This window comes from Gracilinanus agilis, chromosome 3, assembly GCF_016433145.1.
Source record: "Gracilinanus agilis isolate LMUSP501 chromosome 3, AgileGrace, whole genome shotgun sequence".
Taxonomy (NCBI): Eukaryota; Metazoa; Chordata; class Mammalia; order Didelphimorphia; family Didelphidae; genus Gracilinanus; species Gracilinanus agilis.
This window is the reverse complement of record NC_058132.1, coordinates 522,993,278-523,018,716: the sequence shown is the minus strand read 5'-3', so window position 1 is coordinate 523,018,716 and position 25,439 is coordinate 522,993,278. Positions and strand designations below refer to the sequence as shown.

The window sequence follows — 25,439 nt, the reverse complement described above, 5'->3', positions numbered from 1 at the left end:
GCTTTGGACTAGGTATTAGGGGAACTAAGATTATATATATATATATATATATTTATGTATGTCCATATATATATATAATATTTATATCATATCATATCTATCTATATGTATCTATATATCTATCTATCTAGTGGTACTTTGGTACACAAGTTTAATTCATTCCATGGCCAAGCTCGTAACTCATTTTGCTCATGTGTCAAATCAATTTTTCCCATTTAAATGAATAGAAATGCAATTAATCCATTCCAGTCCCCCAAAACCAAACACATGTTTTATTTGGTATGCTTTTAAATATGAAAATGTACTTTACACATAACAAATATGTGTATTTATAGATAATAAGAACGAATGTAAAGAAATAAACTTACTTATGAAATGTTATTTACCTTCAAGGTCAGGCGAAGATGCTGGCAGAGAAGGTTTTCATTTCCTGCACTATTGCTTAACATAACTTACTCTCTACATTTAAATGCGAAAACGACCTTACACATTACTAACAATATGGGACTTAATTGCTATTTTTTCACTTTACTTAATTATCATCATTTTCTTCATTGAATTTTGACTGTTTGCCACACTTTTCTTGATTTCACTTAAAGACCGTTTCAGCAAAAACCTTTCCATGGAAATTTTTTTCTTCCTCCCTTTCAGAACATTTAGATAATGTGTGAAACCTGTCCTCACACAGTTCCAGCTCACGACCTGTTGCAACTTTTTCTGGGGGTGTCTTTTCAATAAACTGTTTAATTTGTTCCTGAATCCTCAACATTTCCTTAATCTCTCTTGTACTGATTAACCTCACTCACCTCAGACTCCTCCCCACTAATTTCCTACAAAAACTCCTTCAATTCCTCCATCATCAGAACCCATGGTTAAAAGTTAAGAAATTTGCCAAAAAAAAAACCCAAACTAATAATAAGGACAAAAAAAAGAAGAAAGCAAAAGCAATTTAATACAGATGCTCACACAGCCAGATAAACACTGAACTAAATGAGATAGCCTTGTGTAATTTGTGAAACAGAATGTTTGACAGGCTATCTAGTGGAGGGTGACAGAAGCTTATGATTCAAATATCTGCTTGTGACTTAAAGCAAAAAATCCCTATCATGACTGTTCCTATATCAAATTGCTTGTGACTTAAGGTGCTCATGTATCAAGGTACCACTGTATATCTATATCTATACCTCTATCTATCTATCTATCTATCTATCTATCTATCTATCTATCTATCTATCTATCTATCTATCTATCTATCCACCTATCCATCCATCTATCCATCCTTCTATCCATTCATCCATCTATCCATTCATCCATCTATCTATCCATCCACCCAACCATCCATCTAACCATCCATCCATGTATCCATGCATCTATCGATCGATCTATCTATCTATCGATCAATCAATCTATCTATCTATCTATCTATCTATCTATCTATCTATCTATCTATCTATTCTACCCTCAATCACTTTACAATTTAACATGAGGCAACTATGCCATATAGACCAATAAATATTGTATGAGGTAGAATTTGATAGAGATAGAATCAGAGAAAGTACTCTAGGAAAAGAGGAGACCATGTTGGGATGGTAGAAGTGGGAGCAGAAAAAGGCTTCATAGAAGTGGCACCTCATCTTGGTTTGAAGGTAATGGGTTTCAACAGGCAGAAATGATGGAGATGTGTTTTCTAGGCATAGTGGATGGCCTCTGCAATGCTCAGGGGGGGAGAATACCAGAGAAGCCTGGAAAACAGTGGTATAGTTTGATTTTAACTTACCTAGTGTGAAGGAGAGAAGCAGAATTATAATGAGATTGTATGTAATCTGATACAGTGGAAGGAATCTTGGATTTTAAGTCAGACCAATTGCTCAAATATCAGCTCTCTTTGGCTGCCATTCAAACTCTATGAACCTCAGTTTCTTCATCTTTGAGAAGGGGCCAATGCTATTTGTACCTTCTATTTCAGATGGTGATGATGAGGACAGTGATTTGGAAATTATAAATCACTACATCATTCTGTGTTGGCATTACTTTTGCTTGTAAGGCATTTCCTACTATACATTTATACATACACAGGCATAGACCACAGATACATGCATATATAAAATAAATTCAGGAGTGGGATAGATAAGAGGAAGACAGTAACCTTGTTCTTAGGTTGTTTTCTTTTTCTTTGTTGCTGTGTGTTTTTTTTCTTCCACTATTTGCAAGATGATTTTGAGTGGAGGTAAGGGTGGGAGGCCTTTATTTTTAAAGCCTTATCTTAAAGTCTTAGAATTGATACTAATATTGGCTCTAAGACTGAGGAATGGTAAAATCTAAGAAACTGGGGTTAAGTGACTTTCTCAGGGTTACACAGCTAGGAAGTGTTTGAGGCCAGATTTGAACCTCCTGTCTCCAGGCCTGACTCTCTGTCCACCGAGTCACCTAGCTGTACCAGTGGGTGTTTCTTGACCCAAAGGAATCTTGACAGCTTAATGGAAGAACAGCCTTCAAACTGATGCTGATAAGGAACAATTTAGCAATTCAACACTATTTAAGAAAGACAAGAAAATTTTAACCATAATTCACAGAGATTTTTTTTCCTCCTTTAGTAGCAGGAAACAGAGACTAGCAAATTAACTTAAGTTTGAGGATTTTAGCTAGTTGGAGCATTTCTGTATTCCAAAGAGATTGGCAGCTGGCAAAAGTTAGCTTCTTCTTCTAGAAAGAAAATATTCATTTTAAACAAGTCTCAGAGCAAGAGACACCCTGTTTTTTTATGAAAGCAAAGGTACTAAGGATGATCCTGCCTACATATATACTGTTAGATGATTAGGTGTATTAGGACTTTGCTTTTTTTCCCCCTAGAACTTGTGCTTCAACCTAAAATACCAGTTGCAGGCACATGCCTTTACTTATGAGGAAGAGAGGCCATATTTTTTCTAAGGGCAACAGTTAAAGCCAGTGCAAAGTAGAAGAAGAATTTCATTCCTATCACAGTCATTATTTGGAGTGATTGCAAAGCCAAGATAAAAATGCCAAGCAGGCATGCAAGACTGACAGGGAGTAAAATGATACATGCATTCTGCAGACACAATAGACTGTAAGCTCCTGGAGAGCAGGGACTGTCTTTCACTTCCTTTTGTGCCCTTAGCACCGAGTACAGTGGTTGATTGATTATTTTTTTAAACCCTACCTTCCGTCATGGAGTCAATATTGTGTATTGGCTCCAAGGCAGAAGATTGGTAAGGGTGGGCAATGGGGGTCAAGTGACTTGCCCAGGGTCACACAGCTGGGAAGTGTCTGAGGCTGCATTTGAACCTAGGACCTCCTGTCTCTAGGCCTGGCTCTCAATCCACTGAGCTACCCAGCTGCCCCTGGGTGATTGATTATTGATTGACTGATTGAAGACAAGAGAGAAGTGCAATGGCATGATATGAAGACAGGGGCAGTCCTGAAGCAGGGGGTTTTCCATTACAGATACACTCCCAGAGGAGTTCACTCTTCCTACTGAGAAGGTATTTTAGGGAAGTATATCTCAAGATTATGGTGAAAACATTTCATTACCACTTTTCTTGCTATGCTATTTGATTAAGTGTTTTTGTTTTGAGTTAATGGTGTCCTTTGATTAGCAAAATTAAACATAATGATTGGGGTTTATAATCTAAGGTTTTAAGTGGCTACACACTCACTGGGTTTCTTGAACCTGGTAGGGGAGCCCATGGCACAAATTTCTGAATGTTCCTCTGCTGATTCTTTGGTAAGTTTTTAATAAAATGCTATTTATTTACTATGATAGTGAAGGGAAAAAATGATGAATTCATTTTGTGTTATGTTTTATTTACATTGTCAGTGATAATATCAGTCATGTCATATTGTCAGTAATAATGTAGCTTGAGATATTCTTGGGTAATAAACAAAATTATAATGTATACAAAAATTACTGCATTCGTAATAATCCCTGCTGTTTCTTCTTTACTTCAGCATTGGCAAAATATTCTTCTCTCTGCCTCCTGGCCTTTGGGTCTCTCAGTGCTTCAGAAGAGAGAGCAGGCAAGGAAATATGGAACCTCCATGACCAACCGAGCACCGAGTTATAATCCTGGCAGTGGGAAGTATGAAGTGTTCTTCTGGGGAGAGGAGCCTGTTGGGGATCAGAAGCTCATCTCGTAGAGCCTGAGAGTTGGAAAGTGGGTGTTTGTATTTGTAAGAATCAGCATTTTAGAGATGGGAAATGATTTGTAGGGCATCCAGTTCAGCTGTGCTTCTTTTCTACTTGAATAGGCTGAGAATCAGGATAGACTCATGACCATTCAAGGCTCATTTTTGCGGGGGGGAAGTTGTTGGGTATAGTGGGGGCTACATGAATTTTTTTGTCCTTATTTTCCTAGCACCTAGCCCTAGCCTTGTACATCAAAGACATTTAATAAGTGTTGGGTAAATTGAATTGAATTCACTTGTGTGGGTGTAGAATGATGACAGGAGAATTAGCAATGTCAGGAAGGAAGCCATGTCAAGTCACATCAACAAGCATCTTTAAATCAAATACTTGGGGGCAGCTGCGTGGCTCAGTGGATTGAGAATCAGGTCCAGAGATGGGAGGTCCAGGCTTCAAATCTGGCCTCAGACATTTTCTCGTTGTGTGACCCTGGGCAAGTCACTTAACCCCCATTGCCTAGCCCTTACCGCTCTTCTGCCTTAGAACCAATACACAGTAGTGGTTCTAAGATGGAAAGGTAAGGGCTTAAATTTTCTTTTAATTAAATTGAAAAGAAAGAGAAGGAGAGGTATGGTGACAGATCACTTATTCTGTCTAGTGTAATAGAAAGAATATAGTATTTAGAGCCAGGGGGTTTGGATTCAAATCCTGAGTTGGCTTACTAATTATTTAAAATAAGTGCAGGGTGAATTGAATTGAATTGTGTAGATAGAGAATGATAGCTAGGATGGCTGGCCATGTTAAGTCACCTCAACAGGTCCTTATTTTTAAAAAAAAAATTAAAAACTTTAATATATTTTATATATATCATTCTATATTAATTTTATTTGTTACAGGGCTAGGCAAGGGGGGTAAGTGACTTGCCCAGGGTCACACAGCTAGGAAGTGTCTGAGGCCAGATTTGAACCTAGAACCTCCTGTCTCTAGGCCTGGCTCTCAATCCACTGAGCCATCCAGCTGCCCCCCCTGAGTCCTTATTAATCAACTAAATGTTGTTTAGTTGTTTCCCAGTTTTGTCCAACTCTTTTGACCCCATTTGGGGTTTTCTTGGCAAAGATACTGGAGTAGTTTGCCATTTCCTTCTCCAGCTCATTTTATAGCTGAGGAAGCTGAGGCAAGCAGTGTAAAGTGACTTACCTAGGGTCACACAGTTGAGGCCAGATTTGAACTCAGGAGATGAGTCTTCCAGACGTCAGACCTGGCATTCTATCCACTGTGCCCTCTAGGTGCCCCAAGGAAATACATGCTAAGTGCCAGGCACTATATAGGGAAGAGACATATTATTTCTATTCCCTAATGTTGTTCATTTGAGGGATAATCCATGAGAGTTCTATGAGTTTTGGGGTATCATTCTCTTCTCCAGGACCAAATTTCCTCAACTGTAAAATATACAGGATGAACTAAAGAATTAAATGCTCTCTGGAGTCCCTTCAAACCCTTTCTTTATTATCTTTATTATCTATTATCTCATTTGATCTTCATAATAATCTTGTAAGATAGAAAAGCAACTGTTATTATCCTTAATTTTCAGATAAAAAAGCTTTAGAATTATTTAAAAAAAAGGACTTGATTAAGGTAACCTGAGTGGTAAATTGCAGAGCCCTGTCTTAAATTTGGAGACTCAAGTAGGAATCTTTGAACTTGGGGTAAGTAGCCCAAGATGCCCAAGAGAGGCAATACAAAAAGCCTCTTTGAGTGAGTGATGAAGGAGAGAAACCCAAGGCTTCTGCTGGTGGGCTGTTGTGGGGCTTGCAGGAATGAGTTAAGGCAGGGTTAGGGGGAGACATAATGCAATCAAATAAAGTCCTATTTTAGCTAGCTGTCATGCGATACTATTTCTATGCTCCCCCTGAAGGACTGCAAATTCTGTCAGTCCTCTGGATTCACTAACCTCCAAATTGAGTATCTTAAGGCAAATGCTCTGGGGCCCCACCATAATTACAGTTCTGCTAGAACTCACATCCATTTGCATCTCATTCTAATAATGTTTCCACTGCACTACACTGCCTTTCCTAACACAAGAATGGATGAAAGAATGAATAGTCCAGAAATAACTAGATGCCTTTAATGTAAATTACAAATGATTTTTGGAAAAAAAAGTACTAATACACATCAACAATCTGAGCTAATTAGAAAGTGACCTATAAATATTTAATTGTTATGTATTATTATTCAAGATGTTCTTTCAAGAAGCCCACATAAACTCTGCCAAAAATAGTTCATTAGCCACTAAATACAGCTAAAGGATGTGTACCCAGTAGTATAATAATGTAGTAGAGAACTTTTGAAAAGTTTTATTCCATGCCAATTTTTGAGAACTTCACAGTGAATCATCATTAAGATGAAATATTTTATCCATTATCATTTGCTAGCTCTAAATTATTCGGTCACTCTGCCCTGCTTTACTGCTTATAATGATTTTTATTTCTGAGTCTACATTATTACCTCATCGTACATTGGAATAGCCACTGCCACTTTAGAAATTGATGTTCTTTCTCCTTGGGAAAATTATTGATAATCACTTAAAACGCTACATATATTTCTTAGTTCTTTACTACACTCTAACATTTTCTACCCTCCCACTCCTGCCTCTTTAAAAAGTTGTCGGAAATTCTGAGAATCTAAGCTTAATAATAAAGCAGTGTATTCCAAATTGAAGGAGAGACTTCAGAGCAGAGGACTCTGATTCTGTCTTAGGGAAATCTTCCTTGCAGGTAGCAACAAAAATTAGAAGTGTAATATTGATTTTATATGGACATTGTCTTTATACATATACACTGCAGTATGGGCAGATCTGTAATGTGAAGAATGGATGATCTTGTACACTTTAGCTCAAAATCCTAGGATCCCATGAGAAAGATTTATAGTTAATGTACAGTTTTACTACATATTTGATAATTTACCGTAAATATTTTATAGTTAATAATAAACCTGTTTTAAATCAATTTTACTTGGTTGCTATGGCTTCCATGGGACTTCCAATGAACTTTTCCCATGCTATCCCTGTCCCCTTATAATCTCTCAATCACTTAATTCCCAAATACCCACACAAGGTAGTAGGTGAGAAACAAGATAGAATGTGATGGGAAAAAAGCATTGATCTTGGAGATATGAAGACCTGACACTGAGTCCTTCTGATGACCGTGAGAAAATCCCTGATCTGCCTGATCTTAAGTTTTCTCATTTTTAAAATGGGAATAATAATAACTTTTCTATCTACACACACACAATCCATAGTGATATATGACTAGAAATAAGATGGGGAGAGTAAGGGAGTAACTATGATGCACTGGACAGGTCTTGTATACCATAAATATCCAGGTAATGTTAAGAATTTAGGCAGTCTCCAGGATATAGAAGCAGACCCCTTATGGACTATTTATAAACATAAAAGGACAAGGATTCAAAGCCACTCATATGGCAAGATCTGCACTGTGGGAAGGAATGTTTTGATCAATGATATGATCAAATAAGAAGCTACTTAACTCATGCATTTGTTATTGTTAAATGAGAAAATATTTTTTAATTTTAATATATTACATAAACATCATGTCTTCCTGCTTGCTTTGTACAATATTGTTTAATACTATCAAAACCTGTAATTTAGTTGGTAGAGGAAATTGTGGTGAGGAAACCCTTTCTTATCCATGCAAAATGTCAACTGCTGTGCAAATTTTCAATCTTGGAGTCCCGTGAAGATAAATTACTTGCCCGGGTCACACATCCAAAATGCCACACAGAAAGACCATAGAGTTGGGCTTCAGAGGACCTTACAGGACACTCAGTCAAATTGCCTCATATTATAGTTGAGGAAATTCAGAGGGGGAATGTATGAAATGAAACCTGAACCCAAGTCTTCCTGACTCTAAGATCAGCAATCTAGTCATTGTGCCATTTTAGGTCTAAATGGCAATTATTACTATTCTTTTTTCTTCTTTATTTCAGGCACAACAAGAAAGTCGACTTGCTTGCTACTTCTTACTTCCTTAGAGCTAATTCATTGTTAATAGTTTAAATTGACAGAAGCAGCATGGAGCACACAGGCAAGAATCCCGAGTTGAGGATCAGAATAGGTCTGACTCATAGCTCTGGCATTCCTAATTATGCCACCAGGGGCAAATTTCATTTCATTTCTTTAAACTTCTTGGGTAAAATAAGGATAAATCTTCCACCACAGAGTTTGGGGAGGAAAATGCTTTGAAGGACTATATATTTGTGAGTTATTATTATCTTTAAGAAGAATGGGATGTGGAATCAAAACACGTCGATTCAAATCCCATCTTTTGCCCTTACCTCCATGACCTGAGCACATCACTTAAATCTCTCTGAGCCTGAGTTGTTTCATCTTTAAAAGGTCAGGATTAGCAGGAGAACAAAGGTTTTTAGCCTTTTTGGTTAAAGGTCTCCTCTGGTTCTAAAATCTCTCCTCCTAGGCTCTTTAGATTTTTTTTTTGTGACCTTCCTTCCCAGTTCCTTCCCAACTCATCTTCACCCTTTCCTTCCCCTTCATTCAATAGGTATTTCTGTCTAGGTAGGGCATCACTTCTAAGGTCAGTCCAACTCATTGCTCAAGTTGCTGAAAGTTGTCATTTATTTTTATGTTTTGCTTCACTGCCTTTAAAGTGCCTTTCTCGATTCTCAGCCCTCCTCTGGGCTGTTTCTGTAGCATGACCTACTTTACATTCTAATTCACCATACAGTCATGCCCTATCCTTCTCTCTTTCAATTTTCATTTTCCATTTTCTTTTGTTTTTAAATTGTTTCCTTCTACTCCACAGTTCCCCCCATGCTCATCTCTCTATACATCCTAAAGATGGCCCTTTAGTTGAAATGTCACCTTTAATCTTATTTCCTTCTTCTAGTGTGAACTTTATTAATAAGTGCTAGTTTTGTTTAATTTGAAGCTTACGCTGGAACTCAGCAGGAGTCAGGCCAACAGACTATAATCAAATTTTGTTTTGTTTTGCCATTTACAATCACGTCCCACCCTATGCCATCTTGCATCTTGTGGCTGGAAACAATTTCCATTTTTTAAATAGGTCGACAAAAAGTTGAATTTAATCACAACAATAAAAATGAGGATATTTTCAACATGGGTACACTGTCAATGACTTTCAAAAATCAAGTTATTTAATTCACACTGGGCTATCCTGCATTTTGGTCAATGAATATAGATTTTTAAGATGTGGAAACTATGTAAACTATGTTAGGGCATGGTTCCCTTAGTACATGTATTTAAAAGGAAATAAGATTATTTTTAATGCCTGCTAAATTGTTCATCTTTAAGCATTCACATATCAAACTATTTCTTTGGAACCACTAGAAGGGAAACTGCAGGCAAACTTAATGTTTTCTTTATGTGTTAAAATAATATGCATTCTCTATTCCCCAGTCATAGACAGAATTGGGGTGAGGGAAAGCGGGTTATTTATTAGACTAAACCAAAGGAAAATTGTGAGAAGATAGAAACCAAGATGAAATAAACCATCTCATATGAGGGTGGTCTTAGAGGGATACAAAACAACCTTTATGGAATATGCATTCACAGGGCATCGTGAGTTTAATTTTTATTCTGGGCTGATAAATTGGTGCCCTCCAGGGGACAACGACATGGCCTGCTGCTTTTTGTTCCAGTACAAGCTGTAGGAAAACATGTTTTGCCGTTTGGCACATGTCTGGCCCTGTAAAAACTGAATCAGGATCTTACACAGTCAGATGGCAACACTGGCCAGAGTGGATAACAATTATAATTAGCTTTTACTTAAGTATGATACTTATATGGTTAAAATAGTTCACAGGAAGGAAATAAATACTTACAAAAGGGTTTACATTTAATATATCTTAAAACTCAAAGACACTATCCTGAAATAGGGATTAAAGTTACTAAAATATCATATAAGATTGTAATATACACTATTACATGTTAAAATGAGTTCCTTTAAAAAATCTAATCAGTGGGACATGACAAGCCATCACTAGCTCACTTTACTGTTTTTTATTTCAATACTTTGCTATCAGGATTAATTATCAATTGTTGAGAAAGAATTGGCCATACAAAATTTTATTTCTCTACTCTGTCATCTAAGAAAGGCAACCATGGCATATTAATAATTACAGAATTATGACAATTTAAATTATTACAAAGTCCACTGTAAATAACATAATTGGAAATTAATTATAAAATAATTAATAAAGTACTTATTAGTAAAGTTCACATGAGAAAAGATAGATATCTGGTACTGTAGTCAGGGACACACAGGCTTATATTCTGATTTTGATACATGCTACCTGTGTGATCCACAGATCAATCATTTGACTTCTAGGGGCTGGAGCCATTTCTCTAAGATAAGGTATAGGACAGATCTGCATTGATGGAAGGAATTTCCCTATAAGAATAACATCACAGATCCATTCTCTCCTCCTCCCTTCCATCCCAAATACCAACTATTAGACACAATAGGGTTAACAAACTAAAATGAAATAGAATCATGAATTCTGCATACCTTTCAAGCATATGTGACTGATACAGAATATAATTTACAAAACTCTGCCTGTTTCCTTTGCCTGCCTTCATCAAAGATGCTCTTGAAACATGTAGAATTTTGTTGAGATGAATAAATGGATGAAAAAAAGCATTTATGAAACACTATATGTCAAAAATGAGGGATACAAACAAAAAAAAAGCCATTGAAAAAGTCTTGCTCTCAAGCTTGCATCCCAATTAGAGGAGACAACACATAAAAGAAAGTTCAGCTGTTGGTAGTTTGAGAAGTCTGATAGTCCTCCATTTCATCTGGGAAAGAGCTGTTCAATCTCACATCCAAGCCATATGAGAAGTCAAGTACTCTGGAAAAAGGGTCTAAGCCTCCAGGGGTGGTGGTTCTTCCCACTCTATAGCTCCCCTGGATGAGATCTAGGTCAGAAAGTAGTTATATAGTTCAGAATTAGTGATTTTTTTCAATAGTCTTATTGGGTTTTGGTAATAACAGCCAAGATTTCTGCCACCCTTCCACATGTTTTGTGTCCTTTTTCTTTCTTAAGTCTTTGGAATTGATTCTTTAATGTTCTAAAGATTTTGTTGCATCTCATGTGTAGTTTAGTAGCTCTTCTCATTTTATTTATCTAGCTATCATTTCTACTTTCTTATGTAGAACAGAAGTAACTGTGACGATGGAATCCAAATATGGCATCTCAAATGTCATTGGCAGAGAAAAAAAATAAGAAATCTTGAAATATCTTACCCATTTAAAAAAAGCCACTGTTGTCCTTTAAATTTTTATCTTTTAGTACTCTCTGAGTGATCTAATTTGGGGTCATTTGCTTTTTATTTGTTTAGGGGCCTGTTCAAATTATATCTTGTAATTCATATTTCCATGTTTGTCATGTTGTAAAGCAAGAGAAATATTGCTTACACTAGAGAAAAAATCATGGTGGAAATAAAGTGAAGAATGATATGCTTCATTTTGCATTCAGACTCAAACATGTCTTTTTTGGTGGCGGATAGCCTTTTTCATCATGAGTTCTTTGGAGTTCTCTTGGATCCTTGCCTTGTTGACAATAGTTAAGTCATTCATAGTTGATCATCATATACTAGATCTTTTGCTTTCTTGTAGACTTATTTTTCCTTCATCTGTTCTTGTTATTTTATAAGGCAATACACACTTAGGATCTTCCACAATAAGATTTTTCAAAATAAATTTTTATTCTAAATTGGTGGTGCTTATGGCTGCCCTATCTTTATGTTTATCAATTAGTTAACAACCATTTATTGAGCTGTAGGGGTACATTTGATAATGCTCTGGGTTCAGAGTCAGGATGACTTTTCTTCATGAGTTCAAGTCTGACCGTAGATAATTAATAGCTCTTTGACCCTGAGCAAATCATTTAACCCTGTTTGTCTCAGTTTTCTCATCTTTAAAATTAGCTGAGGGGCAAAATATTCCACCATCTCTGCCAAGCAAACTCTTCCAAAAAGAGGTCATTAGAAAACGACAAAACAACGTGGGTCAAACACTATGCTAAATGTAGAGGATAAAAAGAAAGTGATAAAAAAAAAATTCCTTCCTTTTAAGAAGCACATGGTCTAAATAAATCAAAGTTAAACTGAAGTGGTTTCTAGGCTTTTCTGTTTTCCCCTGTGGCAATTTATTTACCTCAGTTTAAATTTGTTAGGACATAGTGATATTCAATGTCAATGTTTATTCTTTATTCATTTCCCAATTTTTAATGTCAGTAGATTGTTTAAAAACAGTCAGAATTTGAGTTGCCTCGGTTAGACGACATGTCTTCTCATTTTTCCTTCCACTTTAATCTAATTTGATTAAATTTTATCTTGGCTCTAGCAAGTTGGTGAACTCTGTGCACATAGAAAATTGATACAAAAATGACTCACATGGACAGAATTGTTTCCTGTACTGTAAACTATAGTCAATTTCACTTTTTTATTTTTGTTATTTTTAAGTCATCATTTTTATCACCTCTGACTATTTTTTTGAATAAGACATTCATGACACATAGTCTTCAAACTTTAGCTTCTTTCATGTATTACTCCTGAATTATGTTTTCTAATATCTATACTAACTTATGAACATTCTCATATTGAATTCTTCAGGTATTGTTGATGACTATAAATTACAGAATAGATGCCATTCCTCCTAATGGAGGGATTCTCCTCAGAGGAAGTTTCCTGAGCTAATTGGATTTATTATCCTGTCCCATCCACACAAAAAATTCTTCTGTTCTTTATCTTTTATGTCTTTAAATGACTTTAATTATTATTTATTAGAGATAGCTGGTAATACAGTAAGTAGAGCACTGGGACTTGAGTCAGGAAGACCTGACAATTATACCTCTGACACTATTTATGTGATAGCTAAGACACCTAACCTTTGTTTGCTTCAGTTTCCTCATCTATAAAATGGGGATAATGACACTTACATCCCAGAGTTATTTTGAGGATCAAATAATATATTTGTAAGTAATATAATATTTGCATTTAGCATAGTACTTGACATGTAGTAGGCACTATGTAAATGCTTATTCCCTTCCTTCCCCTCTTCTAATTTAAATATTTAGTCAAATTCTAGAAAATGTACCCATAGTAATCTGTTTGGTAAATCAACCAAGTCAACCTAGCAACTTGGGTCTTTATAATAATGCTGGGTTTTATTATATTGGTATGATGCTGTCATCAACATTGACCCCTGCCTCAATTATTAGTTTTCCTTTAACTTCTATAAAAACTTTCCTTGTTGCATCTGCAGTAAGGAAGCATGATGTAGAGTGGAGAGCTAGATTTTCAATAAGGGTTTAATCTCATGTCTTCCTGACTCCAGACCTCGGGCTCTATCTACTTCATCATCTAGCTTTTTATAGTAGGCACTATGAAAAAAAAAGTGATAAAAGAAACAATCTTGGTTTCAGGAAGAGCTGGATTCAAATGAAAGAAAAATATACTGTAAGCAGCCAGAAAGAAAGAGCTCATTTCAAATGCTATGAAGAGTCTCTTGAAATGTGGCTTGCAATCCAGTTTAAGCATAAAGTAAGCAATAAATGGGCCCAATCTATTCAAGGGTTTGGTTGATCACTTAGCTTTAGTTCTATTAAGTAGTAACTCATACATTTACCAGGAGTAACTCAGATACTGAGATTTAGGACAAATCATGTATCAGTGCCATGCTGGTAAATGTTTAACAACCAGCTCTGTAGGTTGGAGTGGGGAAGGGAGGGTAAAAAAGTACCCCAAACTCATTTATAGGCTTACTTTGCATAATGAATATTTTCTCCCTTACTTTATATCTAGACAAACAAGCGTAAAATAAATCAAGCCATCGTTTGCAATGTTTGCTATTTTTCAGGTATAAATGACAGCATAAATTATCTCATTTGCCTGATGTTCTACCTCTAGCGAGCTGCTACAGTCATTATCCATTGAGCATATTTGCCAATATAAATATGGGAAGGGAAGGCAAGGTATTATAACAAGATTTTCTATTTTACTATTTGCAATGCTGACTTTACATACTATAATGATTCCTATACTTTTTCTCCTCAATCACTCTATCTCAGGTAAAAAAATTTCCATAGAATTTTGCACACAGTTTTTAGTAAATTAACATTTTTAAATATGCTTGGTGAGTTTGGTAGAGGCCTTGATCATAATAAGAGACGTTAACATAGTGTTTTACATATGGTAAGAAATATTATTCCCATATTACAGATGGTGAAACGAAGGCAAAGAGAAGCCAAACAATCTGCCCCGGGTCACACAAAAGGTAAGTATTGGGGAGACCCTTGCTGACTTTAACTCTAGAGTAACTTTTTCCCTTCGAAACATTGCTTTCCATAACTAGAGTTTGTACTTCTTACCTTTCTCAGGTATGGGAGCAAAAGAACACTACTGGGTCAATTATAAGTTGTTGGTGTTTAAGATTGCTTCTGGAAGATATGGAGGTCCCATTCCCTGAGATAGGCAATTATTGTTAGATAAGGCCATGAAATATATTCTTTGCTGCACTCTATATAACAGCTACTAACTTTGTTTGCTCCTGCCATTGAAAAGCATTGGAGATAGATTTGTGTTTTTCTGATGGGATTCAATGTCTCATGGATTTTAGTATTTTGTTTTGCCAAACTCTTCCATGATCTACAACCATGCACTTTTCTCCCATGTGCTTCTTTCAGGAGAACACAGCATGAAAACATTGTGCTGATTTCTAATTAACAAATAGCACCCTGAGGTCTTAGGCTTCTGTCTCGGTTTAATTACAGCTGTGAAGAGAATATAATGAAACTGAGGAGAGTGTCTCTACATGATAAACAACGAGGCTTGGTTCCATTGTTAGATAATCTGAACTGTGAAAGCTCACAATGGTTAAAAAAAGTGCCAGGGGAGGAGAGGGATTTGCTTTTTATTGCAAGGAGTCATACCTGCTAGAGGGCAACCTCTTCCTTTAGATACCTGAAAGCTAGTTCAGGACTTGCTAGAGATCAAAGAATTAGTCCTCTGGCTCTCATGAAGAATTTTACAATATTATTTACATTTATAATTATTTTACAATAAATATGGCTCGATGTCTCATTTTAAAATACAAGATAAAATGAAAAACAAGGATGATAAAATTTTAAACATGCCATGCTCAACTCACCAGAGTGGCAAACAGATGATAGAGGATGAAGTAGATGGCAACCACAGGTGCCCACATGTGGCCTACAGCATTGAGAGTCTGGTCCATGACATCTACCCATCCTTCCTGGGTAAGAATCTGGAACATCGACATGAATGCCTAAAAGAGAAAAGAATGAAGAATATTAAGATAATTGCCTTAGGACTGAATGTAAGCCCAATTTCAAATTGTAGCTAATGAGGTTAAGAAGAGTCAGGACATTGGCACCTTGACACCTAGACCTATTCATTGTGAAGAAACTTCAAGTAACAAAATTTATAAGCAAGAATCTTGATTAATGAATTAAACATTTTATGCTGGAAGGTGAGAAATAGAAAATCATTCACGAAATTATCCAACAAATATTTACTCAGTTCAAGTCACTGTCAAAGAGGAAAAGAAACAAAAATATCACATGGTCCCTGTGTTGTACCCAAATTTTAATACTTAACCCAGGTTCATGGCCGGAGGAAGAATCACACTGACAATGCAATATGCAAGAAGAGGCTCATTCTTTACTAGCAATAATAGCTAGGGTCGCTAGGCAGAGAGGCATGCCTGAACGACCCCTTGGAATTCTCAGCCAAGAGTTTATATAGAAATGTTTGGGGAAGGGGGTTGGTACATACATAATTATCAAGGTAGTGTCAGGGACAGGTGGTCAGGAAGCATCTGGGGAGGGGGGTTTCAGGGTCAGGGGTCTGGAAGCATTTGGCAAATATACATTAAGTAGGCAAATATTGTTAAGCAGGCAAACATAGACAAACATTCCTCAAGAAGGTTAATATCCATCAGATAAGATAGCTTCAGTTTTAGGTTTATGATAGGGAGAGATAAGGAAGACTGTACTGGGAAACCTTGGGGGTTGGGGGTAGCTTGTCCAGGCCAGAAATAGTTCAGTAGACTGCCAGACTGATTTTTAAATCCAACACCTGCTTCATAGAGTTTAGAGTCTAGTCGGGCAGATATAAGCAATGAGTATACAAAATTTTATTGATAGGTTTTGTTTAATGTCATCCATATTTTTCAAAGTATTCTTCCCCTTCCAAAAGAGTAATTCTTTATAATGAAAAAAAGAAGGGGAAAACAATTTAGCAAAGTTAATCAACTGATAAAAATATGTCTGATACTATATGCTGTGAGAATTAAGGTAATATTTGAAAACACAAGAAACCTAAAACCATTAACAAATACTCACTGAGTGAAAACAAGTAAAAATTGTTCCCTGTACTCCTATTGCTTTCTTTTCTTATATGGTGACTACTAGGGTCACAGAACTAAACCACTGCTCCATAGATTAGTGGAAATTCAGGTACTTCAATAATGCTCATTAGACACGGGATAGATGGCCCTGCTTTATATCAATGGATCAATTAAAGAGCACTTATTAAGCACATACTAAATGTCAAGCACTGTTCTTGGCACTAGCGATGAAAGTGCAATGTATGAAATAGTTCCTTTGCACAAGGAAATTATGGGTGCTTAAATTTACATTCACCATTATTCTGCCTAAATGGATGTTTCCCAAGGAGGTACCTCTGGAAAACTGCACCCGAAAGTCTAAAAAGCACCCTCAATTTGCCCAAGGATTCACTCTCAATTACATATACTGACTCAGAAACAATGACTGATATACGCTAAATTTCCATAACCTTGCTTCAATCAATAACTCTAAAGTTCCAAGCATTTTTTCAAAGTAAATACTCATTCTCTAACTAATACATAAATTCTATGCTTTACCACAAAAACCTGCAAGGGAGCCAGTATCTAACCCTGTCATTTTATACTCCAGGGAAACAAGGGAATGATTTTTGATCATTGTAAACTGATATAAACATTTTTTTCACCGAAGCATTCATGGGTTACTTTTGTAGTGTCCATCATACAAAGAGCTGTTAACTCAAAGAAAGGCAGTATTTTTTCTATGGGATAGAAAGAGGAAAGGCTTAATGGAAGAGGTGGCATTTGATAAGGGTTCAATGGGTTAACAATTGGACAGGTGCATGTTCTGAGAGATGGTAAACTTGGTGGAGAAAACAATATGAATGAAGGTATTATGATGAGAAACCATGGGATGTGCTTTGGGGACAGGAAATCATTTTTTTTTACTAGAGTTTGAAACAGACTACTGGGATATCTAAGCCTAGAAAGGGATGTTGGAGCTTGCTTCAGAGGTGTGTTGGTAAATGTTTAATAACCAGTTCTTTAAAAATGTACATACATTTTAAATTTTAACCTACATTATTAACACTGTCTTAAGTTTAGAAAATCAACAATGCAATAAATGGAGCACTGATTTATAGCTAACCTTCAAGGTGTAAATGTTTATAATGAAAACTTAATGGCAGCAGAACTGTTAAGTGCTCCAGCATAACTTTGTTTAGGACTAAATTTTGGAGGACACTGAAAGCAAAGCTGGAAGGTAATAGGCAGGCATTGAAGGTTTGTAATCAAGATCAGTCAAAAAGCATTTATTAAGCACTCACTTATGTACAAGAAGACACTATGCTAAGCACCAAGAATATAAGGAGAAGCAGAAAAAGTTTCTGCCCTCAAGGATGTTACATTCTATTTTTTAAAATTATTTTTATTTATTTCATTAAATATTTCCAATTACTGCGCGTTGCATTCTAAAGGGGAAGAAAACACAGAAAAGAGAGGTAAAAAGGAGTCTTTGTGTATTTGTGTGTCTGTTGTGGAAGAAGGTACCACTGCTAGTACATGTTAGACAATGCCCTTGGAGATTTAGCAGTGCGACCTGGAGTCAGAAGATGACATCTTTTGTGTGGGACTTCTTCATTTGGAGGTCCTTGGATGAACTAGACCATCAGAAGGAGAGCCCTAAGGGATAGAATGTACTTCCAAAGTGAGAAGTAAGTCTTAGGAGGGCCAAACTTCCAGGCTGAAGAGGTTTCTGTGGCATGGCAGAGAAAATCCTATGGCTATGTCAGCAGTTGATGTGGACATAGATGTGATGGAGATAACATGATCAAAACTATAGCCTTAAAGTTGTTCTTCTAGCTTCTTATGAGCAAATAATTAAAAAAAATTGGGAGCATTGTCTGTCTTAGCTTTTATTTTCCTCATATCAAGCTACCCATTTTAAATTTCTAGCAGATTATGCTGTTTTTGTCTTTGAATCACAACATTTTATTTACAGCATACTAGAGTTGCATGTCTAAATGCTAATATGACAACACTAATAACCCTAATTTTGCTTTTAAAGCACACATCTGCCAAATCATTCTAGACATCACATTAAATATATTGCTTTTAAAAACATTAGAGAATTATTAAATGATATTGCCATGCCAAACATCTTAATAACAAACACATTTTGCACTTTAAAAAAAATGGCCTAAATCCAAGGCCCTGGTGAAGACTAAAAAAATAAGGAATTTCAGTCAGCCAGGCTTTTAAGGTTCATTCTCATTATGACAACTGAAAAATAATAATGCTTATAAAATACAATGCTTAAAAGCAAATGGCACTATCACAATATATCAGAACTAGAAAGAACTAAAGAGATCAACTATTCTAACTACCTATTTTTACAGATAAAGAAATTGTGGCAATTAAACTCAAATGACTTGCTGAAAGTACCAAAGCCACTAACTGGCAGGTCCAGGACTCAAATCTAGGTATAAAGATATCAAAGCCATATCTTTCTTACTACAATTTAAATTGATAAGCATTTATTAAGCATGCTCAAGACATCAAACATTGTGATATGCATTGAGAACTCAAAGGCAAAAACAGTTCCTGTCTTTTAATAATTTCTATTTAACTAGACAGGAGGGACAGGTGTACAGATAAATACAAAATATATCAAAATAAATTTATACCACTACAGAAAAAAAAGAAATTTGGAGCCCTGGAGGTAGGGAGAAGGTACTCACAATTAGAGAGTCAGATAAAGCAGTATGATGTGGCAACAACAACAAAAAAGCTAATATGATAATGGACTACACTAAGAATAGAATTACTTTTAGGAATAAAAAGTGTTACTACTTTTGTAATTATGCACAATTATACCACATGTGGAATATAATGCTTTAGAATGATAGAATCTGAGAAGTTCAATGATAAATTGTGTTTTGAAGTTATCTGATTATCTGATAAATGGAAATGAAGAAGAAGAATCTTTAGGCATGGAGGCTATATTGCAGTTTTCCTTGATCATTTTTTGAAATATGCTATCTAGTATTTTTTTCTAAATTCATGGCTTTCAGGTATTCCAACAATCATTAAATTATCTCTCCCGGACCCATTTTCCAGGTCAGTTTTTTCCCCAATGAGATATTTCATATTTTCTTCTATTTTTCATTCTTTTAGCTTTGTTTTATTGCCTCTAGATGTCTAATGGAATGTCTAATATCTAGTGGAATCATTAGCTTCTGCTTGCCCAATTCTAATTTCTAAAGAATTATGTTCTTTGTTGAATTTTTTTTAATTATTTAAAAATTTTTTTACAAATTCTTTTAAATTTTTAAAAACATTTTTTACAAATATTTTACAAATATTTTAATCATTGAAATTTTGTACTTCTTTTTCCATTTGGCCAATTTTTTAAGATATTATTTTCTTTGCTATTTTTTTACCTTTTTTAAAAAACTAAGCTGTTTTGTTTTTTCATACTTTTCCCCTCTGCTCTTATTTCATGACCTAATTTTCTCTCTCTATTCTCCTCTTAATTTTGTTTTAAAAATAATTTTTAAGAAGTCCAGTTATTTTTGTTGGGTTTGTGTCCAATTCAAATTATTCTTTGAGACTTTGCTTTTGTCCATTTTTACTTCATTGTATTCTTTTCAATTTGTGTCTTCCTCTTTCCTGTCACCATAGTAGATTGTTATTGTCATGGTCAGTGGTGTGTGTGTGTGTGTGTGTGTGTGTGTGTGTGTGTGTGTGTGTGTTTGTTATTTTTGTTGTCTTCTCATTTTTTTTCACCCTATTTCTTTATTTTGAACTTCATGTTAAAGATGGGATCTATTCCCATCATGTGGATGGGAAGGACTATCTCAGTTTCAAGCTTTTTTTTTTTTTTTTTTTTTTTTTTTTTTTTTTTTACACTGTTGTCTTAAAGCTAGTTATGGGGATTTGGAAATTTTTGTTGTTTCTAAAGTGACGTAATCTGTGAAGAAGCATTGTAACTGCTCTCTTTATCTGCGTTCTGCTCATTACCCACAATGGCCCCCAATCTTTTCGGATTGCAATCAAGATTGTTTCTCAGTGACTCTGAACCCTGGTGGCTGAAAGGTATACTTATTCCTCAGGTCTCCTCCTCCCTCAACTGAAAATGTTCCTCTCTACCTTTGAATTAAATCCCAGGATTGAGTGTATATAATGGATTTGCAAATGGTGCCTGATCCTGGGTCCAGTACTAGCACAGAGGTGATTTCTTTCTGACCTGTGACAAGATCCCTTTACTTTCTCTGGCCTGAGAGTTCCCAAAGCCTTTGCTACTTTTGTTGCCAGCACCTAGTTCCAATGTTGGTTTTTCTTCCCCAAGGTCTCAAGGCCAGCCCATGTCATAGATCTCTCTTTTCAGACTCCCAAGTTGTCTTTGGGTAGAAGAATGTCCAACTCTGACTTTTTTTGGCTCTGGAACTCCAAAATTCAATTTGAGGCATTATTTTTAAAGTTGTTTGGAGGGTAAAGTTGGGAGACCTTGGCTGAGTGCTTTCTCTACTTTGTCATCTTGGTTCCATCCCCACATGTAAGTCTAAAGTGAGGAAAATCTTCCTCAGAACAAGAGCTGTCCAAAATTTGAGCAGGTTGTCTTGGGAGGAGCTATGTTCAATTTATTTGGAATTCTTTAAGCAGAGGCTATAAGGCTAGCTGTTGGGGAAGATATCGTCAGAATTTCTTTATAAGATGGGTATGACTACATACGTACTAAGTTTCTATTGGCAAATATAAAATTTGTAGTTGTATGGTAAAACCCAAATTATCCACCCCATATAACAGTAGGATTATATGCATAGAGCCACAGACAGACTAGAGATCATGAACTCTTACCTTTTCATTTTATTTGTGCTAGACAAATAGCACAGCAGATAAAATATTGAGCTTAGAGTCATGAAGATGAATTTGAAACTGGTCTTAAACACAGATTAGCTGTGTGACCCTAGGTAGGTCATTTAAACTCTGACTGTTTCAGTTTCCTCAGCAGTAAAGATAATAATAGTACCAATTCTTGAGCGATGTTGAGAGGATCAAATTAGATAATGTTTGTTCAATGCTTAGCAAAGTTTTGTCGCATAGTAGTCACAAACTTAATTCTTGTTTCTTTCTTTGCTATCCTCCTCTCTATCCAAATTCAATTCTTTTCCCCTTCATTCTTCATCCCTCCCTTTTCCTTGCATCCTATAAATGAGGAAACTAAATCCCAGATAAATTAAATAACTTGCTCTGGGTCACACAAACCAATCAGTGGCAGAATCTAGAGTCAAACCCCCAATTCCCGATTCTTTCTCCTGAACTATTATGTAGAGTGTGAAGGAAAATCTAAGCTTAAAAATAAAAAGCCCTATTAACCCTACGTCTATGTTGGAACTCATCATTTAGACAATTTTTTTTCTCATTTCAGGTTACAGTTTATGCAAGTTGGAGCCACAGCATACAGATTGCAAAGCAGTTTTTCATTTTAAAATATATTTCTGCATTTTTAATAAATCTATAACCAATAATGATACCTATTTAATTCAAATTCAATAATATAAGATGAAACTGCTAATAACAGCTGCTAGTTAAATGAAAATTAATGGGCATTGATTTTTTTTGTTTGTTTCTCAAGAAGTGGAACAAAAGCTGATGAATAGCCTAAACTAATTTATTCTTGGCATTTGTGATGCCAGAAACTCAAGTGTTACACCTCAGTTGACTTTGGCACCAAATGCCACAATTTATTTTCATACTGAGGTGTCTTTTGTGAATGTAGAAGCTTTACGAAATTTGGGAATGCTTAGGAACTGGAAGCTCAGGGCAAAACAACCTGTTGTTTTGAGATAAGCAATATGGGCAAAAACACAAGGGTTATCCTTTACTGTTTTCTGAGCTTCAGTAGGATCCATGAAGGCAATCTAGTTTCTGCATAACTCAGCTACCTGAAATTCACATTATGAGAAGATCTAAAATGTATTCAAGACTAAAGCTTTCCATTACCACTGGGATGCCTGTGTTTGTTGATAGTTGCTTTTTGTTTAGAAGAATGAGTTTGTAAATAGGAGTCAAAGATTTAGATGCAATACCACTCGCTTGCTGGGTGACCTTAGACTAGACATCCCTGGTTCAATAGCATATAATTGTAAAATAACAGACTGGAACTAAATTATATTGCACACTGTAACGATTAAAATGATAAAGGCTGATATTATGAGGAAAACTAATATTTTATTTAGGCCCATGTTGATAGAATAAAACCGGACCAATCACCTGGCTATTTCAAAAATCCCGCCTCCTCCATTATATTCTGTACCTTCCCTACTCCTCTCTACCTTCCCCAGAAAGCGCACTCAGGTAGCAAAGAGGAAGTCAAGCCTGACTTCCCAATATTTAAAGCTGGGCTTTACCTTGAAGACATCATCCAAAACAGGAAACCCATTAGACCATGGAAAATGTAGTTTTCCAAGTGTCCACAGGAAGTTTGTCACATATCTACATATCTTGAGGCTCAACTGAGCCCCAATACCTCTAAATGGAACCCCAGAAATTCTAAATAACACAACACTCCATCCAGCACTAAAATTCTATATTTCCCCATGGATAAAACAAATTAATATAATGGTGATACTCAATTTTAAAAATTAATAAATGATCCACTATTGTGTTATGCTCCTGAAATTGATGTTTAAATTTTGTCAAGTTCTGAAACACCAATGACTTGGTGGTGATAACTGGCATTTATATAGCACTTTAAAGCCTACAAAGCATTTAAATATACATTATCTTAGTAAGCCTCACAATCACTACATGAAAAAGGTTGAAGAGGTATTCTTATAAGTGTAGAAGCTGAAGTTCAGGAAGAGAATAAGTGACCAGCCATGATTAGACAATTGGTAAGCACCAGAGCAGAGATCTAAACAATGGTCTTCCTCACCTCAGGTCCAATACCTATACATTACATCATACTCACTGAATTACAAGGGTCAGGGAGTTCCTAATGTCATTGAAATGACCCTTGAAAATATGTTCAATTCCAAAACACATTTCTATAGAGAGCCAGTTCTATATTTTTGGGGGTCCTAAGTGGCGTTTAGTGGCGTTGGATTGAAAAGACCAGAAACAGAAAACTGAGAACAGCCAGACTAAATGTTTAGCTCATAGCTGCTCCAACTGCTATGAAGTCAGAGTTTATTATATACTGTTTTCACACAAAGAACACAAAGAAAGAATCACATCTGTGAAGGGGTTACAAATCACATAAAAGAAAATCCTTGGAGGCTTCTGAGTAAAGATAGAACAGAGACCAAAGCCAAAGTCCAACCACAAATTAGTAAGAAGTTAATTCTGGGAGCAGAAATATATTTCATAGAGATTTTTACTAATTGAGTCATGTCCTCTAGATTTATAGGACTGCACCTGGTCAGATAAAGTCTTGTCTAGTTTTGTCTGTGTCTGGCCTTGACTGTATTTTTTAGAGTTCAGGCCTTTTAATTATCAAGGAGAAAAATGGTTAACTCAGTAGCTGCTGGTCTGCAAAAGGACTCAAAGCTTTCCAATAAGAATATTAAGAAAAGGTTAGGGATCTAAAAATGAGTCAAAAGAGAGTCTCAGATTTTTACCTTAGATGGCCCATTCTGTCTGCATCCTTACATGCAGTGCAGAAAAAATCATACGCTGTTTTACTTGCCAATGATTTTATAATGGGATCCAGATAAAATATCTATTACAGACTCTATTTCTCTAAATGACTCCCAATAGCCTCCTGGAGGGGTCAAGTTGTTTTTGGAATAACCAACCTGCTGGTACCAGAGCTTTTCAGGGTGCAGGTGACCAGGACCAAACACAAAGACTGCCTCAGCCTGGATTGGTCACGTAGGGAATCCAGATAACAGGCCCTATCCAGACCCTATTTCTCCAATCGGCCTTCTACACATTTCTATAGCATTCCTATTTGTAATTACAGCTGCAAAGTATGAAATAAAGTTTGCTTTCTGCCTTAAGCAGTCTTCAGCAGGAAAATTCTAAAGTCATAGGAAATAGATGTTTTTGTAATGAAAGTAAACTTATTGATAGTTAAAGAAGAATGAGGAATTCATTTTTCTGAGCAGAAAATCCTGTGTTTCCTTCTCTGAATAGTAAAGATTTAAGGTTCCATCCCCGTACAATACTTATCCTCCCAGAATGAGGATAAGAATTAAAATACTTAAAAAAAACACACACAAAACTCAAATAATGGTGCCATTTATGTAAGTTTCTAAACAGAGGAGATAAATGTCTCTAAAAAAGATAAACATTAGGTACTTAGTAAGAAGTTGACCTTTTAAATTTTGACTAAAATGCTAATCAGATCTCCATAAATATAGATAATGATGAATAGTGGTTTTCCGTCAGGTAACCCATCATTTTCATATAAATAAATAATACTTTTGGTAGTTTTATGTTGTGTCTGTATTTATTGAGGCAAGAAATTCAGGATGAATCTCTTTCCACATCTTGCCATAGCTTGGTTGTGGAGATCTTATTCTCAGGTGATATACCTGGATATAGATTTGGACAGATTGGAATTCAGAGATATGTGAATGATTGTTAGCAACATTTCAAAGGTTCCCTTAGAACTTATACTTTTCTTTAGCCTTAGTGTTTCTATGCTTCCAAGAAGCAAATTTTTGTGGTGACTTCAAGGTAATGTTTACCTAGGATTACCCAGAAGTGATTGTATACACAAACACACACCCATTTGTAATGTACCTAACACATGTAGATTTGGGGAGTATTATAATTCTATTATAGACTTAAAGTGCTATAGGATTTTGATGTGGGATAGAAGGGTCACTCAACCCTTAATAGTCAATTAAGCCTTCAAAAAGAAGGTGAAATTTCTACTGGACTCTGAACAATGTTCATGGTTT

General features: G+C 35.8%; 1 protein-coding gene across 2 annotated transcripts in view; it reads right to left on the bottom strand.

Moving 5' to 3' along the window:
* Positions 1–25,439, bottom strand: part of NALCN (sodium leak channel, non-selective) — a 483,341-nt gene that overhangs the window by 179,634 nt on the left and 278,268 nt on the right. For both annotated transcript variants that reach the window (XM_044667195.1, XM_044667196.1), the window contains one exon: positions 15,349–15,486. In XM_044667195.1, the coding sequence (XP_044523130.1) occupies positions 15,349–15,486 (138 nt within the window). The remainder of the gene's footprint in view (positions 1–15,348; positions 15,487–25,439) is intronic.